General features: G+C 41.9%; 1 protein-coding gene across 1 annotated transcript in view; it reads right to left on the reverse strand.

Annotated features, from left to right (window-relative positions):
* Positions 1-13,369: 13,369 nt before the first annotated feature.
* Positions 13,370-18,945, reverse strand: part of ISM1 (isthmin 1) — a 47,013-nt gene continuing 41,437 nt past the window's right edge. The window contains exons 5-6 of the mRNA XM_083175835.1: positions 16,795-16,884; positions 13,370-14,908 (exon numbers count right to left, since the gene is read on the reverse strand). Of these exons, the coding sequence (XP_083031961.1) occupies positions 14,391-14,908; positions 16,795-16,884 (608 nt within the window). The 3' untranslated portion in view covers positions 13,370-14,390. The remainder of the gene's footprint in view (positions 14,909-16,794; positions 16,885-18,945) is intronic.

An 18,945-nucleotide genomic window follows, 5' to 3' on the forward strand; every position in this document is an offset into this window, starting at 1 on the left:
CTCCGTCGGGTCCCCCGCAGGTGATTTTGCTGTGTCCTAACATCGTATAGTGTCTAACCCAGCTTAACTTTCACATTCGATGTGCTCCAATAAACTACTGTATATCAATAGAATTACTGGTGGGAAACTTCTGAGTGGGGTATCTCAGAAACTGTGTAAGGGAAGCGGGTATTAACTTCAAACTACTCAGTGTCATTTCATTAATCTGAACTCTGTATCAGCCTTGTTTAGCAAATGTGATAGTGAAGTCAATTTATAATTGATATAAAAGTACCTAATTAAGAATGAAGCCGAAAAACTTACCAGGAAATACTCTGCATGTATTTTGTATATTAAACATCTACTTGTATCATTAACAGAACTGGGGTACAACGATCATACCTTCTTAAGATGACAAGTGAGGAAATCGCCCATAACAACCAATCAGCGTAAAGGACAAATACATGTTCTCCATGTAACACGCTGCAATTTACAATTTTGAGCTTGTTATCTTTAATAATTTCCCTAAAGAAATGAAATGCAATTAAAACATCTTAAATATCCACAGAGATTGAAGACATTTTTAAATATTGTTATCATAAGAGAATATTTTACCACGATTTTTGTTTTGTGAGACAGGTGACCATTTTATCATATGCCAATGTCAGAGCCGGCCCTAGCCTAAATGACGCCCTAGGCAAGATTTTGGCTGGTGCCCCCTAGCACCGACACTAGTTCCGCCTCTGACCCTGCTCCCCTTTCCCAGCACCATCAACCCTCATCATAGAAGTCATCATTTTGGTGCTCCTACCCGCAATATTTAAAAAGAAACATTGCACACATTCGGTGCGCAGCCCAAACAGGGGTGTGTTCTTGCTGGGAAGGGGCATGGCCACCCAATAGTACCCCCAATTCAAATTATGCCACACAGTAGTGCAACTTTATTCACATTATATCATGCGATGGTGTCCCTTATTCACGTAACATCACACAGTAGTACCACTTTACCTTATGTACATTACTCCTCACATTATTCACATTATACCCTTAGAAAAAAATCCTGAGAAAATATTGTATTTTAAGCACCTCCATGGCCACACTGCAACCCAGCAGTGTGTGCTGGGCAGAGGAGAAGAGCTGCAGCTGCTGCTGTCACTTAAGGGGAGGGGCCTGGGGCCCCCAGTGGGCCCTTCCATCAGACTTTGACCTGGGTAATTTGTACCCCCTACCCCTTTCTCTCGGCACCCCTGATAATACCACACAGTAATTCTCCTTACACATGACACACATTATTAATGTCCTTATAACCATAATGCCCCTTACACATTATGCCAATCTTTATTAATGCCCTTCATACACATAATGACACATATAATGCCCCTTGCACATATGTTGCACATTATTAATGCCCTTATTCACATGACACACATAATGCCAATTACACATATGTTGCACATTATTAATGCCCTTATACACATGACACACATAATGCCTGTTACACATATGTCGCACATTATATATGCATTTATACATGACACACATAATGCCCCTTACACATATGCCAAACACTTTTGCACAACCAACCCACCCACAGACAGCACTCGCACAGCCGCTAACACTGTGACCTCTGCCTCTGCTTGGATACAGATGTTTCCTCATACATCTTGACTCAATAAGCCATGCAGCTCCTGGCCAGTTCTGCTAACGTTGGGTGCCTTTTTTGCTGAAAATTCATCTTATTTGCATTGTTATGACCAGCAAACACAAGGAGCTTCCGATGATTAAAATGATATGCGGGATGCCTATATTCTGTGTGCGACTGTGGCTGTACCTGCATACGGAATGCTATGTTACAGTGATTTCCATGAATACACTTTCATATGCAGATACAGCCTCACTCACACACAGAATATAAGCATGCTGCATATCATTTTAATCAGCAGAAGCTACTGATGTCCCTAGGCATTCCATATGCCCTAAGCAATTGTCTAGTTTGCTTATGCCTAAGGCCGGCTCTGGCCAATGTGAAAGGATCACAAATCCTAACAAATACCACTAAAATAGCATTGACAAGAGTGAAAGCAGTGAATCCTTAACACGGTTGTATTTGCTATACAGGTTGATTAACGTAATGCCAGCAATAGGCATGGAGTGGGTTAAACATCCAAGGCTGTGTGTGTGACCCTTGGGAAGCATGTGACTCGGGGATCCAATAAGGTTAAAGGGAATGGCAGAGGTAGCTGAGATATTAGGGCAGGAAAGGGAGGAGTCTTCCTCTCTTTCCTGCTGAGTTTTCCCGCCCTCCCTTCCCTTGTTTAATGATGGGGGGGTGTTGGAGGTTTAATCGTGTTGGATGATCGGCGGGAAAGAACGGCAGGTTAATAGTTTTAGCCTTCATTATCTGTTTATATAAACGTATATAGATTGTTTTTCGGTGCGCTCGCCTATTCATTGACTTAGTGTAAGGATTCTGGCAGTATCCCCGGTACCCTAACTCCGTTGCCTCTGACTGGAATCGACGGACGTGTGCGGTGCTAGGCTTCACCTGGGCCCGTCTCGGCTGAAGGGCGAATTAGGTCCGCCCCACTCCGCTACAGGCAGGTCTTAGGAAATGACAACACGTCCGCCGAGGCCAGGAGAGAACAAGGGGAACAGCTAGCTAAATCCCTATACCGGGGAACTCCCAGAAGCCCAAAGAAGTAATAAGGCTGAGCAGGAGACCCTGACTGGCAGCAGTGTATATGAGATATGATATAATGAAATGGCAACAATGCTAATGAGATGTTATATAATAAAATGGCAACAATGCTAAGGAGATGTTAAATAAAGAAGATGGCAACAATGCGAAAGAGATGTTATATAAAGAGAATGGCAACAATGCTAATGAGATGTTATATAAAGAAATGACAATAATGCCCAGTGACACCGTGTGTCAAAAAACTGCGTAAGGAGTAAGACAGGGTAACCCCTGACTTATCTGAGAAGATGACGGAGTCCCAGAGGCAGTTGCAGATCTCTTGGGCTGATGAGTGTACAGCGAGGCAGAAGCTGAATCCCAGGCACAGCGGGACCAAACCAGGCAAGGCAGGACAGGCGTGGAACAACAGGAGGCTTCCGATAGGCACCAGGACCAGGAACACACTCAGGCATAGACTGACTGAACGCTATAACCGGCGTCTGTTTGAGAGAGATGCCGGCTTATATTTTGAATTTGCCGCCCCCTGCGTGACGTCACATCCGGTCCGTCCTGCAGAGTCTTCCCCCTGCAGAGACGGCCGCGGCGGAAGTTCGGGGCGTTGCCTAGCAACGTCCCCGAAGCCTTCCAGTGACGCGTCCCAGGAAGATGGCCGCCGTCCTAGCAGCGCAGATGCTGCTGATGGATTAGGACGGCGGCGGTGCCTGGGACGGCGCCTAACACTTAGGCCTTTCGCTCGATCACCCGCCCGGGGGCAGGGACCCCACCCGGCTAGGTGGGTAGTCAATGGAGTAGGTTGAGTGGATACCGCTTGGTAGGGTAGTTTTGATTACGTCTGCAATAAGTGGGGGTGGAGTTTAGATAAGTAGCCGTTCTTTCTTGGCCACCATTATTTAATTAGTTTAAAGAATTCAATCTAGCTTAAAATTTGATAATAAATCAGCTAACAATTTCTGCCAAACCTATGTCTCCGAGTCTTTATTTCAGGTTTAGTTAAGTAAGTTAAGTAATTTTAAAGGTTGAACATGCTAGAAGTACACACATAAGGTGCTAGGATGTTTAGAGAATCCCTTATCCAAATATCCATTATCAAAATTATTCCGAAAACCAGTGAAAAAAAAAATTCTTGCTAATAGCACTACTGGGGACATCAATAACAGCACTGCTGGGGACAGGACATGCAACTGGCTCTATACATGTGCAGGAAAATAATTGCTTGGCATTCAAAACCAGTGCCTGAGATTGTACACAAACTTTGTTTCATGTTTTGAAACCTTGTTTTAACATATATTTGTGTGTATTTCATTTGATTGATGTGCTGATACAACATAAATGCAAGATACCGCAAGATACATCTTTCAAATATAAAAATATTCTGAAATACAGAATAATCCGTTATCCAAAATTCTTCCGGTCCCGAGCATTTTGGATAAGGGATACTCAACCTGTATAAGCAAGTGCACACTCCATAATCACAATATTATCTCAAATACCTTCAGTTTGATTTGCTCCTGGAATGTTTACATGCTTTAGATATATTTCTAACATTTATTAGCACCTTTTTATGTAAGCCAACTTAGATTATATAGCACAACTTTATATACAATACTATACTATTATAATGCAAATACTACGCAGGTTACACATACTCGCCACACTATATAAAAGTGTATAAAATATAAAATCAACTCCACGCCGACGTGGATAGTGGGGGTATGAAAAGGTCGGAGGACGTGTACCGCCGCCCCTCGCGGGCTTGCTGCGCTCGCCACGCTTTGGCGTTGATAGTGGGGTGGCGTTAACAATGGGGGGGGGGGGCATTTAAAATTGTAATTACCCATCAGGGTGGGGATACAATTAAAAATAGGGTCTGGGTTGGCATTTAACATTGAAATCGCGTTGCATCACTTGCCATTATTAAAATTTGCCATCCTCCTGACCCCAGGCGAACATTGCTAGGAGACCATTTCCTGCAGCCCACCAAGAACCTTAGGAAACTGGTGGACCATTATGCAATAGATAACACCTATCCTTGTGTATTAATGCCCATGGGCCAAATTTATCAATCTTCAAAAGTGATAAAATGGAGAGTGATAAACAACCAGCCAATCAGCTCCTACCTGTTATTACTAAAACCCAGCCTGTAACATGACAGGTAGAAGCTGATTGGCTGGCTGTTTATCCCTATAGATTGTGTGCTTGCCAGCAGGGTCCTCCTATCTCTTTGACTGTAACTGCCCAGTTTTGTTTTATCACTGTTTCCAATTGTACAGTGCAATGGAATTTGCCGCACTATATAAGAAACTGTTAATAATCAAATAACAAATAGTAATGTTAAAACAAATGGTCAAGAAATGAGAGTCGGTTTTTCAAATTTATTTAATGTTGTTCCTATCTTCAGGGAAAACAAAGATTGACTATTTTCCCAAATGTTCTCAAAAACAAGTCCTTAAGATTAAGTATACATTGTAAAAACGAATGCAGTAAATGAAATCTGGTGATACATAGGGTGTTTCCGATGCATGATTTCCTAGCACAAGTACGCAAGGACATATGCAAGTTAAATACGTTTACCATATGTATAGGCACAGACATCTCTACCCTAAAGATAGCTGTAATTAATGCTTAAGTTACTGCTTGTATAGCATGCTTAGAGCTTGCACCTAATTTGTTTAGGACCACAAAATACAATGGCTTGTGGTTTAAAAGGGAGCATACCTTATTCCATGGTCGACTCTGTATGCACATGTGTACACCATCTAGCATTTATTGGAGAAGTTGTTAGGAAAATACTATACCAGCCTGAAAACCCATTACACATAGCTGCAATGGAAATTTTTTTAGATTTTTTTTTGGTTTTGTTGGTGCTATTTTCAGAAAACATGCTAATAAGCTCCACCATTTACGATTTCTCCATAAATGTACATTCTTGTTTACAGCCTTTACAGAATTACTGTACAGGTTGAGTGTCCCTTATCCAAAATGCTCGGGACCAGAGGAATTTTGGATAATGGATTATTCCGTATTTCGGAATATTTTATTTCAATGAGGTATCTTAAGGTATCTTGCATTTGTGTTGTACTAACACATCAAACACATGAAATACGCACAAATAGATTTTATTTGTGCATAAAACAAGGGATCAAAACATGAAACATAGTTTGTGTACTAACTCAGATACTGAATCTGAATGCTAAGCAATCATTTTCTTGCATATTTAGTGCCAGTTACATATCATGTTCTCTGTAGTGCTGTTACAGATGTCCTCAGTAGCTCCACTTACATATCATGTCCACTGTAGTGCTGTTACAGATGTCCTCAGTAGTGCCAGTTACATATCATGTCTTCTCTAGTGCTGTTACAGATGTCCTCAGTAGTGCCAGTTACATATCATGTCCCCAGTAGTGCCAGTTACCTATCATGTCCTCTGTAGTGCTGTTACTGATGTCCTCAGTAGTGCCAGTTACCTATCATGTCTTCTGTAGTGCTGTTACAGATGTCCCCAGTAGTGCCAGTTACATATCATGTCCCCAGTAGTGCTGTTACAGATGTCCCCAGTAGTGCCAGTTACCTATCATGTCCTCTGTAGTGCTGTTACAGATGTCCTCAGTAGTGCCAGTTACATATCATGTCCCCAGTAGTGCTGTTACAAATGTCCCCAGTAGTGCCAGTTACATATCAAGTCTTCTGTAGTGCTATTACAGATGTCCTCAGTAGTGTCAGTTACACTTCATGTCCCCAGTAGTGCTGTTACAGATGTCCCCAGTAGTGCCAGTTACATATCATGTCCTCTGTAGTGCTGTTACAGATGTCCTCAGTAGTGCCAGTTACATATCATGTCCCCAGTAGTGCCAGTTACCTATCATGTACTCTGTAGTGCTGTTACAGATGTCCTCAGTAGTGCCAGTTACATATCATGTCCTCTGTAGTGCTGTTACAGATGTCCTCAGTAGTGCCAGTTACATATCATGTCCTCTGTAGTGCTGTTACAGATGTCCTCAGTAGTGCCAGTTACATATCCTGTCCTCGGTAGTGCCAGTTACATATCATGTCCTCTGTAGTGCTGTTACAGGTGTGTGTACAGTAGTGGTTATAGCAAGAATTTTTTTTTTCACTTTCTGGAATGTATGGTTTCTGGAATAATTTGGATAACGGATATCTGGATAAGGGATACTCAACCTGTATTAGGCTTAAGAACACAAATGTAATTTTTTATACTGTCATTTGATCACGTTTTAGAGAAGATTTGCTTTTAGCTGACGTTGGCATTGGCACCCAGGGTCACAACGCAATATGTGATCACTTTTGGTTGGATAGTGGCTCCGAAAGCAGTGTGTCTCTGAGATGTGACGCGTTGGGGCTTCTGTACATGCGCGGTCCTGCTGACTGCATATGGACAGCGGCCACTTCCAGAGAAGGGTCCCAGTTGAACTCTCTGCCGGCTAGGAATTCGGTTTTGCATTCTGGAAATTGATAAATTGATAAATTTTGCTGCATTGTATTCTGCATAGAAACCAGCAGATGCTGGCGGGAATTGAGGCATTGCAGCAGGTATTGAGAGATCTGCTGAGGTCGCTCCTACACACATTCAAGGATACTTAATATTTGCGGTTAACCCCCGAAAAAAGGGTGTTTCAGGAAAATAGATGCAAATCTTGTTTGAGAAATGGGTCCTTAGAATATTTTTCTGAAGATGTTGGGGTAAGGGGGTAAGACTTAAGATGTCATGGAGAATGAAGATCCTAGGGTTATTATCGGGGAAACATTGTACGATGGTTCAAAAAATAAACAAGGGCATTACTATGTGGCATAACATTAACTAGGGCATTACTATGTGGCATAACATTAACTAGGGCACTACTATGGGGCATAAAATTTACTAGGACACTACTATGATTCAAAACATGAACTAGGGCAATACTTGAGGGCATAAAAGTAATAATTACTGTGGAGAGGTGTCTCTCAATAAGCACTGGGACAGGGGCCCCTTCAATATGTTGAAATGGGGCCCACAAAGATTTATCTATACCCCTGGAATTAAGTTCTTGAGTGGGAGAAAGAAAGCTGTCACTTACCAAACTATTTCCACAGTTTGTTTCCAAGCTGCATGAGTTGCTCATTTACAAAAGCAGATATCCATCACCAAGGCAGAGTGTGGCGATCATTAAAATAGTTTTACTCATGTTACCAGTGGAGTCGAGGGGTTTTATTTTTTTAGAAACTACAAGACCACTCTGTGACATGGAATCATGTTATAGTGCGATATTTTATGGCCCTACCTGTGTGTTTTATTTTTACACGGCTGCATAAAAATGGATTCTGAAATATGAATGGATAAACGAGAAGTGGAATGACTGGCTGAGTGTCTGAAGCCGGAAAGGTAGAAAAAATAAATCTGAAGCATAAAATCAGTCATTTCCACTTGAAACAGAAAGTTTGCTGTCAAACTGCCAACATAAATAGTGGGGATGTTATTTTTAAGGAACAGAAATGTATTTATTTTTTTAAATTCAGAAATACCTTGACTGTGAATGAAGGGTGTTATTGTCATGCTAACGTAATACATAAAAGAGTAGCAGAATATAATGTACACAGTAAAATATGGCGTATTAACAAAAAATACAAATAATCAAATAAAATCAGCCTCTATGGGGCCTATTCAATTGTATGGGGAGTTGTGTTTTTCCTGGTCAATGGAAGGAGAGAAAATGAGCCGCGGTGATTCTATAGAAATTACGGCTTCTTTTTTCTCACACCAGAACAAGCTCGATGTTTCCTGAATTCGTTATTTTTGTTTGGAAAAAACATTGGGACTGGCACCCTTGCAGCATCCCTTATAATGGCTAATTAAGCAAGAAGAAGTTTCCAATTACAGTAGCTTAATTAGTCAATAACAGTGACAGCTCCAGAGGTGGGGATGCAGCACAGTTCAAAATTCGGTACTTGTTTCCTAGAACGGCGCCCATCGCGGGCATAGCATGTACATCGCATGCCATTATAATGGCATGTGATGCGACCAATGCGATGCCCGCGATTTTACATAGAAATGCATGGTAAAATGTAAATCGCGTCGGTTGCATCGCATGCGACCAAAAAAATGCGATTTTTGGTGGCGATGCGACCAACGCGATTACCGATTTTACATAGGGAACAATGTTAAATGGCCCAATTGACCCGATTTCACATAGGGAACAATGTTAAATGGCCCACAGACCCCAAATAGCCACCCTGAAGTGTGAAATGGCCCCCCCAATTGTTAACGCCACCCCACCATCAACCCGAAGCGTGGCGAGCGCAGCGAGCCCGCGAGGGGCGGCGGTACGCGTCCTACGACTTTTTCATACCCCCACTATCCACGTCGGCGTGGAGTTGAGAATAGAAAGTGTGGCGAGCGCAGCGAGCCACCGAGCCCCACGAGGGGACGCGGATACGTGTGAAGCCCGCAAGGGGACGCGTATAGCTGTGAAGGTATCCGCGTCCGCTCGCCACGCTTCGGGCTCTGTGGCTCGCCACACTTTCTATTCTCAACTCCACGCCGACGTGGATAGTGGGGGTATGAAAAGGTCGGAGGACGCGTACCGTCGCCACGCTTCAAGTTGACGTTGATGGTGAGGTGGCGTTAACAATTGGGAGGGCCATTTCACACTTCAGGGTGGGTATTTGGGGTCTGTGGGCCATTTAACATTGTTCCCTATGTGAAATCGGGTCAATTGGGCCATTAACATTGTTCCCTATGTAAAATCGCGTCGGTCGCATCGCATGCGATTTTTTGGCCGCATGCGATGCGACCGACGTGATTTTTTTACCTGCGATGCCTAAGATCAATATCGTGGGCGCCGTTCTAGGAAACAAGTACCCAAAATTCAAATAGTGGAGCCACACCAACTGCCATATCTGTCTCTGGAGACAGGATGAACTACATCTCCCAGCAGCCACCTCTCCTCCTAGCAGCCCCCGCAACTCCCAAGGGCCCCTTATACTTGTGAGATTTTGTCAGATTTGACCCAATTCTGTCTGGGCCCATAACCTGTTGATATGTCCTATTGGTGTAAAAACTAGGAGGTTAATAATAAGCACAATCAGAATTGTAAAATGGAGTTAATGTAACTTATACCCCTTTTACACCACCGCAAAAACCCGGGTCAGCAGCGGTGTAAATGGGTCCTGACCTGGGTTGAACATGGCTAGGATTTGGGTAGAGGGCAGTGTAAATGGGTACGCCAGCTCCCGTTTACATCAATGGGGGAAGCCCAACCTGCGAACCACAGAATCCGCAGGTTGCATGGTGGGCACACAGCCTCCACTGCTGTACTCTGCAGACATCAGAGGCAGCAGGGAGGAGGTGAATGGATGCCTGTGAGCGGCATCCATTGACCTCATGGACGGCGGCTGGGGGAGTGCACGGGGGCAGCCCAGCAGTTTACCTTGGTGCTGGACTGCCCCCAGTGTGCCAATTGGCAGTCCCAACAGGGGTGATTGCGGTCCCGGTGCTTGGAGAGGTCATGGCACTGCAATGTAAATCCTGGATCCGACCTGAATGATCCGTGTTCCAAATGCAGTTTCGGATCCGGGATTTTTGGTGTAAAAAGGGTAATAGTGATTCTTAACCAAGCTTGCAGTTTTATTGTGAAACAACAGTAAAAATATTAACAGGGATATTGGATTTAATAATTGCAGCAGCGATAACAGGTACTCACATCTTTGAGGAGCTTCAGTTCTGGGTGCAATCTTGCTAAACCAGGAACTTTACCTTTCAGGAAGTGGAGTCATACATAAAAGTTCTAGGCTCTGGTGATAAGACAATTTATTCTAGATAGGCCATTAGTTCTTTCATGCAGAGCCGGATTCCTTGGGGGTAAGTACCCCTGGGGCCCCCGTTTGAAAACCTCCCCTCCCACCACCTCTTTGCTGTCCTGCTATGTGGTGCCGGCTCAGCTATCAATCCGATCTGCAGCGCTGCGCCTCCTGCTGTGCTGAGTGACAGTCAGGTCTGTTCTAGAGAATATTAAACGTACAGGCTTACTAACCACTTTACAATTTATCTTGCCAGGAGTGGACATTATTATAGTCTTCGGTAATAGACTGGGCTTGCCAGCTCTGGCACATCACTCTGGGCACAAGGGAGGGGCATGGACATGACTAAGGTGCATTTGGTGGTTGATAGGGGTCAGCAGGGGCACGGTTTATGCAGCAAGCTACAATGTGCTGTGTGTTTTTTGGACACCTTTCTATAGCCTGCATTAATCAGACAGACAAGCTTTCTCTCACCGCATGTATCAGTCAGTCTTCGGTGCCATAACACTGTCATTAGTTGTCCTTCCTTGGATCTCTTTTGGTAGGTACTAACATTGCAAATCCGGAATATTCTACTAGAACTGCCAATTTGGAGATGCCCTGACAAAGGCCAGTTATGGTGATTAGATGACCAAGTCGCTCAGATCCTTAGACTTGCCCATTTTTCCTTCTTCCAAAACCTAAGCTTTAAGAACCGACTGTTCTTTGACAGAAGAAGAAAATCCAGGTTTAACCTCTTTATCATTCAGCGGTATCTATTTTAAGCAATATAAGCCATAACATTTACACCTATTAGTATGGTAGGTAGTCTTATTCAAAACTTTTATTGGTTATTTGTAATATTCTTCAATTGGAATAGATTTGAACATACAACTAATATCCAATACACATATGTATATTTCACAAAGAGCGGAATATAACGAACATAGTCCTCCTTGCAGTCTGGGCACCTGTTTACTGTACATCTATTTGCACAGGTCAAAATTCTTATTCCCCCTATCCTGAGATAGAGGATTAAAAAATCAAGACTAAGATTGCCCAAAGCAATCTTTCAACCAATAAGGAATAAGAACATTATAATTTAAAACATGGGCCTAATTCTAAGCTGCACACAATATCGATAAGATCTACTTGCAAATGCACAAGCAAGATATTTTCAGAGAACCCTACTGCACTTAGATTACAGAGTGTACGTACAAAAGGAGATGCTGCGATGGAGATGGGTATTGCCATCTTTATGTTAATACAGCATGCTGTTGAGCTGCTGTCACTGGAATTGGCACAGATGTCCTTGCATAAAACATTGGCCGCATCACTGGACATTGCACCGACACATCCACAACTCCCATTGCAATTGCATGCAACTCCAAGCTATTATGATGTAACCATCAGGACATATGTGCAGTGCGCCTGGAGCACGAACAGAGAGAACGGATGCCTGCAGCTGAAGCTTTTCCTGCGTCTGACAGAATCTGGCAATGCATTTAAAAAGGAAAGCTACATACTGTAGTTATTCTAAACGCCATCAGTATTACCCAGACTCAATTCTTAAAGCCCTAAAGTCCTGGTTCGAATCATATCCATGCTTAAATCACAGGATATCCTTAAAACCTGGACTAGAAGGAAACTTTAGGGACAGTTTTGGAAGCAACGCTTTAAGTGAAATTTTAAAAAACACCCGTCGGCGGCACTATGCCTATTTGGGAATAACTACTCTATCCAGAAAGCCTCAGGAATGACAGCACAGACAGCTGTTCCTCCTTTCTCGTTTCCCAGTAGGAGAAAGGCTGTTGCAGCTGTCAATTTTCCACTAACATGAAATAATCTCTATAAAGTGGCAAATATCTACCTCTGTATATGGATATGCATGCAATGATTCAAGTGGATACAAAGTAAAAAGGTTTACAGATTTTTATATTCTTAACCCTTTGAGTGCCAACATCTCAGAGAGATGTGCAAAAAAAAAAAAAAAACAGTCAAAAATGCCAGCGGTAATCACATTTGTTATATAAATTCAAATTAAAAAAAGTGGAGTAAAAATATATTTCCTATATTAAAAAGGTAAACAATACAGGTCATTATGATGAATAAAAATGTTTGCCTGGCAATTTTCACACCAATTAAAAAAAAAAAAAAAAAAAAAATTCACTTGGCACTCAATAAGCGAAAAAAAAAAAATTGCTGTACAAAATGCATGTTTAACGTTAACACCATCTCGCTCTCTTTTTGGATTGAAAGTACATTTAAGTGGTTCATTAAATTGGTTTGCTGATTACAAATTAACAAACACATGTTGCCTAATTTCATGGTCTAAAAACATCTTCAGGAGACCAATCTATTAATCCTTAAGGAACCTCTGACCTCTATGAGGTACAGTGTGTTTCAATAGTGTTGGTTCCTCCCACAAAATGGCTTTCTTAAGCCCCCACACCCACTACACAGACATATCTGAAGCTAAAATCTCTTCAGATTTCCCTTGAACTCTCCCAGGAATCTGATCTGAACCTGGGCTAAATTTTCACTCTATTCACTTCAGATGCATCTGATCAATTCTATGTTAAACCCCTGACAGCTTCAGATCATATGGATCTTTGGTGCACCACCTAAGATTTTTTTGTCAGATGGATCTGAGACTCAGCCGCACATCTGATCTGAGGGAGCTCAGGATTTGGCCTCTTTTCTTCAAATCGGTCTGCCAGATCGATCTGAATGTGAATAAAAACAGGCCACATCTGACTAGTGGATGGGGGCCTTTGTTTTTTCCCCACAGAATAAAATAAGTCATGCTTTTAAGCATGTCCCTTTTGTAGAGTGTACTATCCAAAATATTGACTTTGTAGACATGCTAAAGTAATTTATAGAAATTTTGGCAATCGTAAGAATTTAAACAAGACTGGAAAAAACTTTCACTTTGGGTGAATTTATTTAAAGAGGTCTACTTCATGGACAAAGATAACAGATCAGTTATGCCCCAAATTTGTGAAAAATTTCCAGAAGAGACAAAATAAAACCAATCCCCCCCCCCAAAAAAATAAAACCCCCTCAATATAACAGACATGCGCATTGCATGATATAGAACTACAACATAATAAATACTTTACAAAAATATTGTAGTATTTGTAAACAGCAATAACAAATGATTCTTGCACACACTATTCAAATAATCTTTAAAAATTGCATTTGTTTCTTGGCTATATAGCCTTAATAAAATATAAAACAGGACGACAAAACACTGAATATATTGTCTTTGAGAAAGTGCCACTTTTCTTAATCTTTAGTCCCTGAAATAGAAGTCACATGTATGGAGCTACCCTGCGTTCCTCATCGGCGTATCGACATGGAGTCCACTTTCAAAAATAAAAACCTGTAGCATTTATTTTAATCAACCTAAAAGCAGGCTTAACAATCTTATAATTTTGTGTTTAGTTATTATACTGCAATGATCCCGTTTATGCCATTTTTCCTTAAAATCTTTTTTTTTGGGGGTTAGCCATATAGATCAAAAATACAGAAATCCTAATAGGTGTCTCCCAAAAATTCCAAAGGGAAGCTGTAGGACAAGTCCCATTCCTTGACGATGTTGGGAGGCTTTATAGATTCGGTCCCAGATCTTCTAGATTTACTGTGTGAGTAAACCAACTTTGCATTATTTAAGAAAAAAAAAAATTCACAGGATCAAGACGATTAAAAGTTTCTGTCTGCCAATATATATATATATACTGTATATACAAATACATATGGTAATTTAGATACAGAAGTTTACATTGCATTGGTTACAAAACATGGCAAGTTTAGCATTAGCCTTGTAGACTTACAAAGAGACCATGAACAAGACTACTGAAAAAACTGTGCAACCTTTTCATCTTCCCATTATGCTATGAAGACCCAACTGCGATAACAATTTTTTGAATTGCGTCAAGTCTTAAAATTCTCTAGCTTCTTGAAACTGTTTTAAGTAGTCCTCTTCTGATGGGTTTTCAGTACATTTCTGTCCATTGTTTGGTGGGCGAACCTCATTATACCTACTCCAGTCACCTTTACACATGATCCAGGGCAAGATGTCTACTTTATAATGGAGTTCTGCGGAAAACTCTACACTGATCAGGTTCGGGGTACCAGCTCCTTTTCCCCGTGTTATAATTTGCATGCTGTCATCGAAGCAGCAGTGCTGTGCCGCTAATGTGGTACTCTCCAAAGACAGCATTGACCGTATGCAGTATCTAGCCGTTGGTTTGTAAATCTCTAACTTCTCCTTCGGACCACTTGCATCCTTCCAACGAAACTCTTTCCGCTTAATGCGATCATATATATCGGCTGTGCTGTAGGCTACTTCTGTTGGGTATGAGCAAGGGCAGCTTGGTAAGTCATTTGCCACTTTATGCATATACTTTTTCAGGAATTCACTTTTGCAATTCATCCAACGTTCGCAACTGTCAGTATCTAGGTGATCAGAAAAAAAAAAAAAAACATTAATGCAGAGGCAATATCCATAACTATAAATATAAAATCAGGACCATCAAATATACCCTAACTTGGGAGATGTGGCCAGCACAGATTTTTCTCTAATGAATGAATATTAAGTGTATTCCCGTATCTCAATCAATCACTTGCCAACTTTTTTCTTTTCCAAAAAAAAAGCATGGACTTCTGTAGGGTACACACATTACTAATGGTTTAGCCATCTGACCAAATGAACAGTTGCCAAGGTTTCTGCACAAACAATATTGTGCATATAACTATATATATCATCTGCTCGATAGGTCTGACCAGGAGACACCATCTGAAAATGCCTGCCCACTCATGAGATCATAGTCAATGGATTTTGTAGATATCACTCGATTGGCCAGACACCTATTGCAATACTTCTGAAAGATACGATACACACCATGCGATTGAAAAGCTGTACAAACAATAAAGTCGACCCAGCATAACACACATTGGGGTAGATTTATTATAGCGATGCTCATCGCGCTGTTATAACACCTCCTGCTTTGCCTCAATAACGAGTGGAAGCAGGAAGGGTCATCAACAAGATGTATTAACATCTTTTCTGCCGAAGCGGGGGAGCGTAGTCTAGTCTCCATGACGCCTTTCCCCTCCCTGGCTGTACTGGGAATGCATGAGATCCCCCTACTCATGTGAGATCTCCTGCGCAGCCTGGTGCTGGTAGAAGGGACAGAACTGTCCCTGCTGTGGGGATAGGGCATCGCCACCCTGCTGGTGTCAAAGTATATAGCGGCTGACTGCTGACTGTTCATACATTTGCCCTGCATATCGTCCTGCTATATTTTAGATAGCAGCGCCAATATGGACAGGGGCTCATAGCAAACAGTGGCTCCTTACATGAGGGACAAGCGATATCAGTGCACATAATGTGCGCCAATACCCCTTCTCCTCACTAACGAAAGTGAATACATCTGCCCCATTATTTTAACTTCAAAAAGGCACTGACTAAGCCTGAGTCTTCACAAAACAGACGCGGTCTTAAACTATAGTCATTTGCTTATTCCTGTACTTTTGTTACTTTGTGAATGTACTAATAAATTAGGTTAAAGACAGCTCCCCAGGAAGCTTGCGTATGATTTGGCACTTTGAGCCATCGCATGCAATTTATTGCATTTAATATCCCCCAGGGAGCTGCAGCAGTGGCGGGGGATGGGCAGCGGGGTCCAGGCAGCTGGAAATAAGCGTGAAATACCACTACAAGCCGCCCACCTGCAGCATATACAGATGGAGCCGGCCTTAGTGTTGCTGGCAATCCGCCAGCAACACGGCGCTCCATCTGACTGAGACGCGCGTGCATCCCCCACGCTCGAGGGGGCTGGGGGGGACCCGAGGGCACTGCGGGGGGGTGTGGTCGCCCGGTGTGAGCACCGGGCGACCGAGGGCAGCACCGTCGGAAGGGGACGCGCACGCTTCCGGCATACAGATGGCACGGGGCAGGGGATGGCATCGCCATCGCCATCCCCTGCAAAGATGAATCCTGCTACATCTGTAGGTGTGAGCCAGCAGTCATTCACCGCTGGCACACCCCTATGGATCTGACAGACATCACGGGAGCCAAAAAGCACCTGCGATGTGCCACTGATTGGTCCGATCCGATAGATTTAAAATGCTGCCCATCTGACCCCCCCACTCCGACCGGATGCACACGGGACCTTGCATTGGGTCGGAAGGGATGTCAAACACACCCGGTTTGGCCCGATTTCTCTGAAAAAGTGTATGGGCAGCTTAAGAGTCAGTCATATTTCCCCACACATTGGAACCTTTACAAAAAATAAATATACATGAGAACATAAGGTTATGTAACCACCTATAATACTTACCAACACCAAATAACTTTGTAGCATTGAACTCCTCATTCCCCGCAAGTAGACTTACTTCTGTTGCTGCCGTCCTGAAGGTGTCTTCAATTCCTGAAAGTAGAAATAAATTTCAGTTGCATGCATAAAGTAAAAAAAAAAAAAATCTAAATTTTAAAGTTATATAAAATTTGCAGGTGGATTTAGCCGAATCAGCTGGAGGAGCAGGTGATAAAGTTATTTGCACATATGGTAGTCATGGAATCCCTTGTACAAATATGTCCATTTCCTCTTTTCAAACTGTCAAAGTAATAATAAAAATAAGCAACCGTACTTTGTGTCGAGTGACTCAGAATGTACACGGAGCAAAAAGTATCACAGTCTACAGTGGATTAAGTGCCGCACTGTAGCAAAGGGTCTCACGGGAGTTTTCCAGTCAAGCCAATGTTATTTTTGCATATTAGCCAGTTGCAAAAAAGACACCAACACATCTTTGCCCTTGTAACAAGCATTCTGAAGTGTAGCAACGCTTAACTGTACCCAGACATGTTCAGTTATTGGCCAAAGACAGCAAAATGCGTATTCGTATAAAAATTAATCTTAGACCAGCTTCCTGTGAGCTGTAAAAATCTTACTTACTGTAAAAAACGTATTGTGTTGGAAATGGCAGCTTTGTAACAAGCCGAGAGGCTCGGAGACCACACAGAAATTTAATTACAAACACCTCATTGGTTATGAAATGCTACACTTTTTCTTACCAACTTTAGGAAACACCCATAACTGCCAAAAAATGAGTTATAGGAAAGGAATTAAGTGGTACTGGACTTTAAGTGAACAAATAAAATAAAAAAGTTATTCCAAATCCTTCATTATGCCTGCTGCTGTATAAAATATAATCACCAAAAGCCACCTGTGCTCCGAAGGTTATGCAAACAAAATGGCTGAATAAATCTGTGCACCCACCAACTGTTGTAATAAAGCATGATAAAAAGAAAAAACAAACAAGTTCAAGGTCTGCATTTTACAGAACATCAAAATAAAAGGTTAAAAATTAAGCCACGTTTATAATTTGCAAGTTTTAACAGGAGAGTCTATAAAATTAGACAATATGAGAAGACATGGGTTATATCCTGGCTACCATTAGGCAACGTTCTCCTTAGTTGTTACAAAGGATAACTGACTAATCAAGCCACCCAAGTCCTTACACATGGTTATGAACCCCATGTTATGATGTCTGATCATGATGTCTGTCACACCAGGATGGTCTGACTTAACAATAGGATAATTGAACAAGCCTAGTGTCTCCTGACTACAATAAGCCCAAATTCTGAATTACTCATTTTGCCATCTCAAGATCCATTATGAACCATTTAAGTTTTTAAAAAAAAAATATAATAAAAAAATAAAAAATATAAAAAAAACACCACCTTTACTTTCTTAGACTGATGAACAGGTCTGTCTTACAATACAAATCAAAAGGAAAACACTACGTGAGGAGGTACCTTTAATGACTCAATATAGCTGCAGTGGTCAAAATTTAGTTTAGTGGTAAATTTTGTTTAGTTCATTTAACAACTTAGCGGTACATTTACTAAGGGCAGTATTCAATGAGAAAAATTCTCCGTGTTTTATGGAGAATTTTTGCTTTTTTCACCTTGGACGGAGCATTTTGCTCTCCAAAAGTGAACCACCCTATTCAATGTGAAATATTTGCCGTCTTTCTAAGTGATTTTCGCCGTCTCTCTCCGTGTAGAAATTCTCCATCTTTTGATGGAGAGCTGGAATGTGAACTTTTAAACTAAAAGGTTTTTTTTTTTAATTTTGGTGTCAAAAAATCAGTTTTTTTTTTCTGTGAAGGGGCATGTTAATTTTATTCATGTGCTTATAGCACATGAATATATATTTAATTTAAAAAAAAAATTTAATATATATATATTTTTTTTTACACAGTGCAGCCAGCAGGGGGCCGGAGCGCTCGAGCCGCTCATTAGATATTCATATATTCACTGCACCCGATCGTTAATATGCACGATCAGGTGCAGGGAATACTGGGTCCCCAGCTGGCTATGGGGGGGGGGGGCAGCCTGTGCTGCCTGGGTCCCGGGGAGCCCTCCTCCCCTCCACATTCCTCTGGAGCAGCCAGGGAGACTTTAATCTCACTGGCTGCTTCCGTCC

The sequence above is a fragment of the Crinia signifera genome, chromosome 3, assembly GCF_055691185.1.
Source record: "Crinia signifera chromosome 3, ASM5569118v1, whole genome shotgun sequence".
NCBI lineage: Eukaryota > Metazoa > Chordata > Amphibia > Anura > Myobatrachidae > Crinia > Crinia signifera.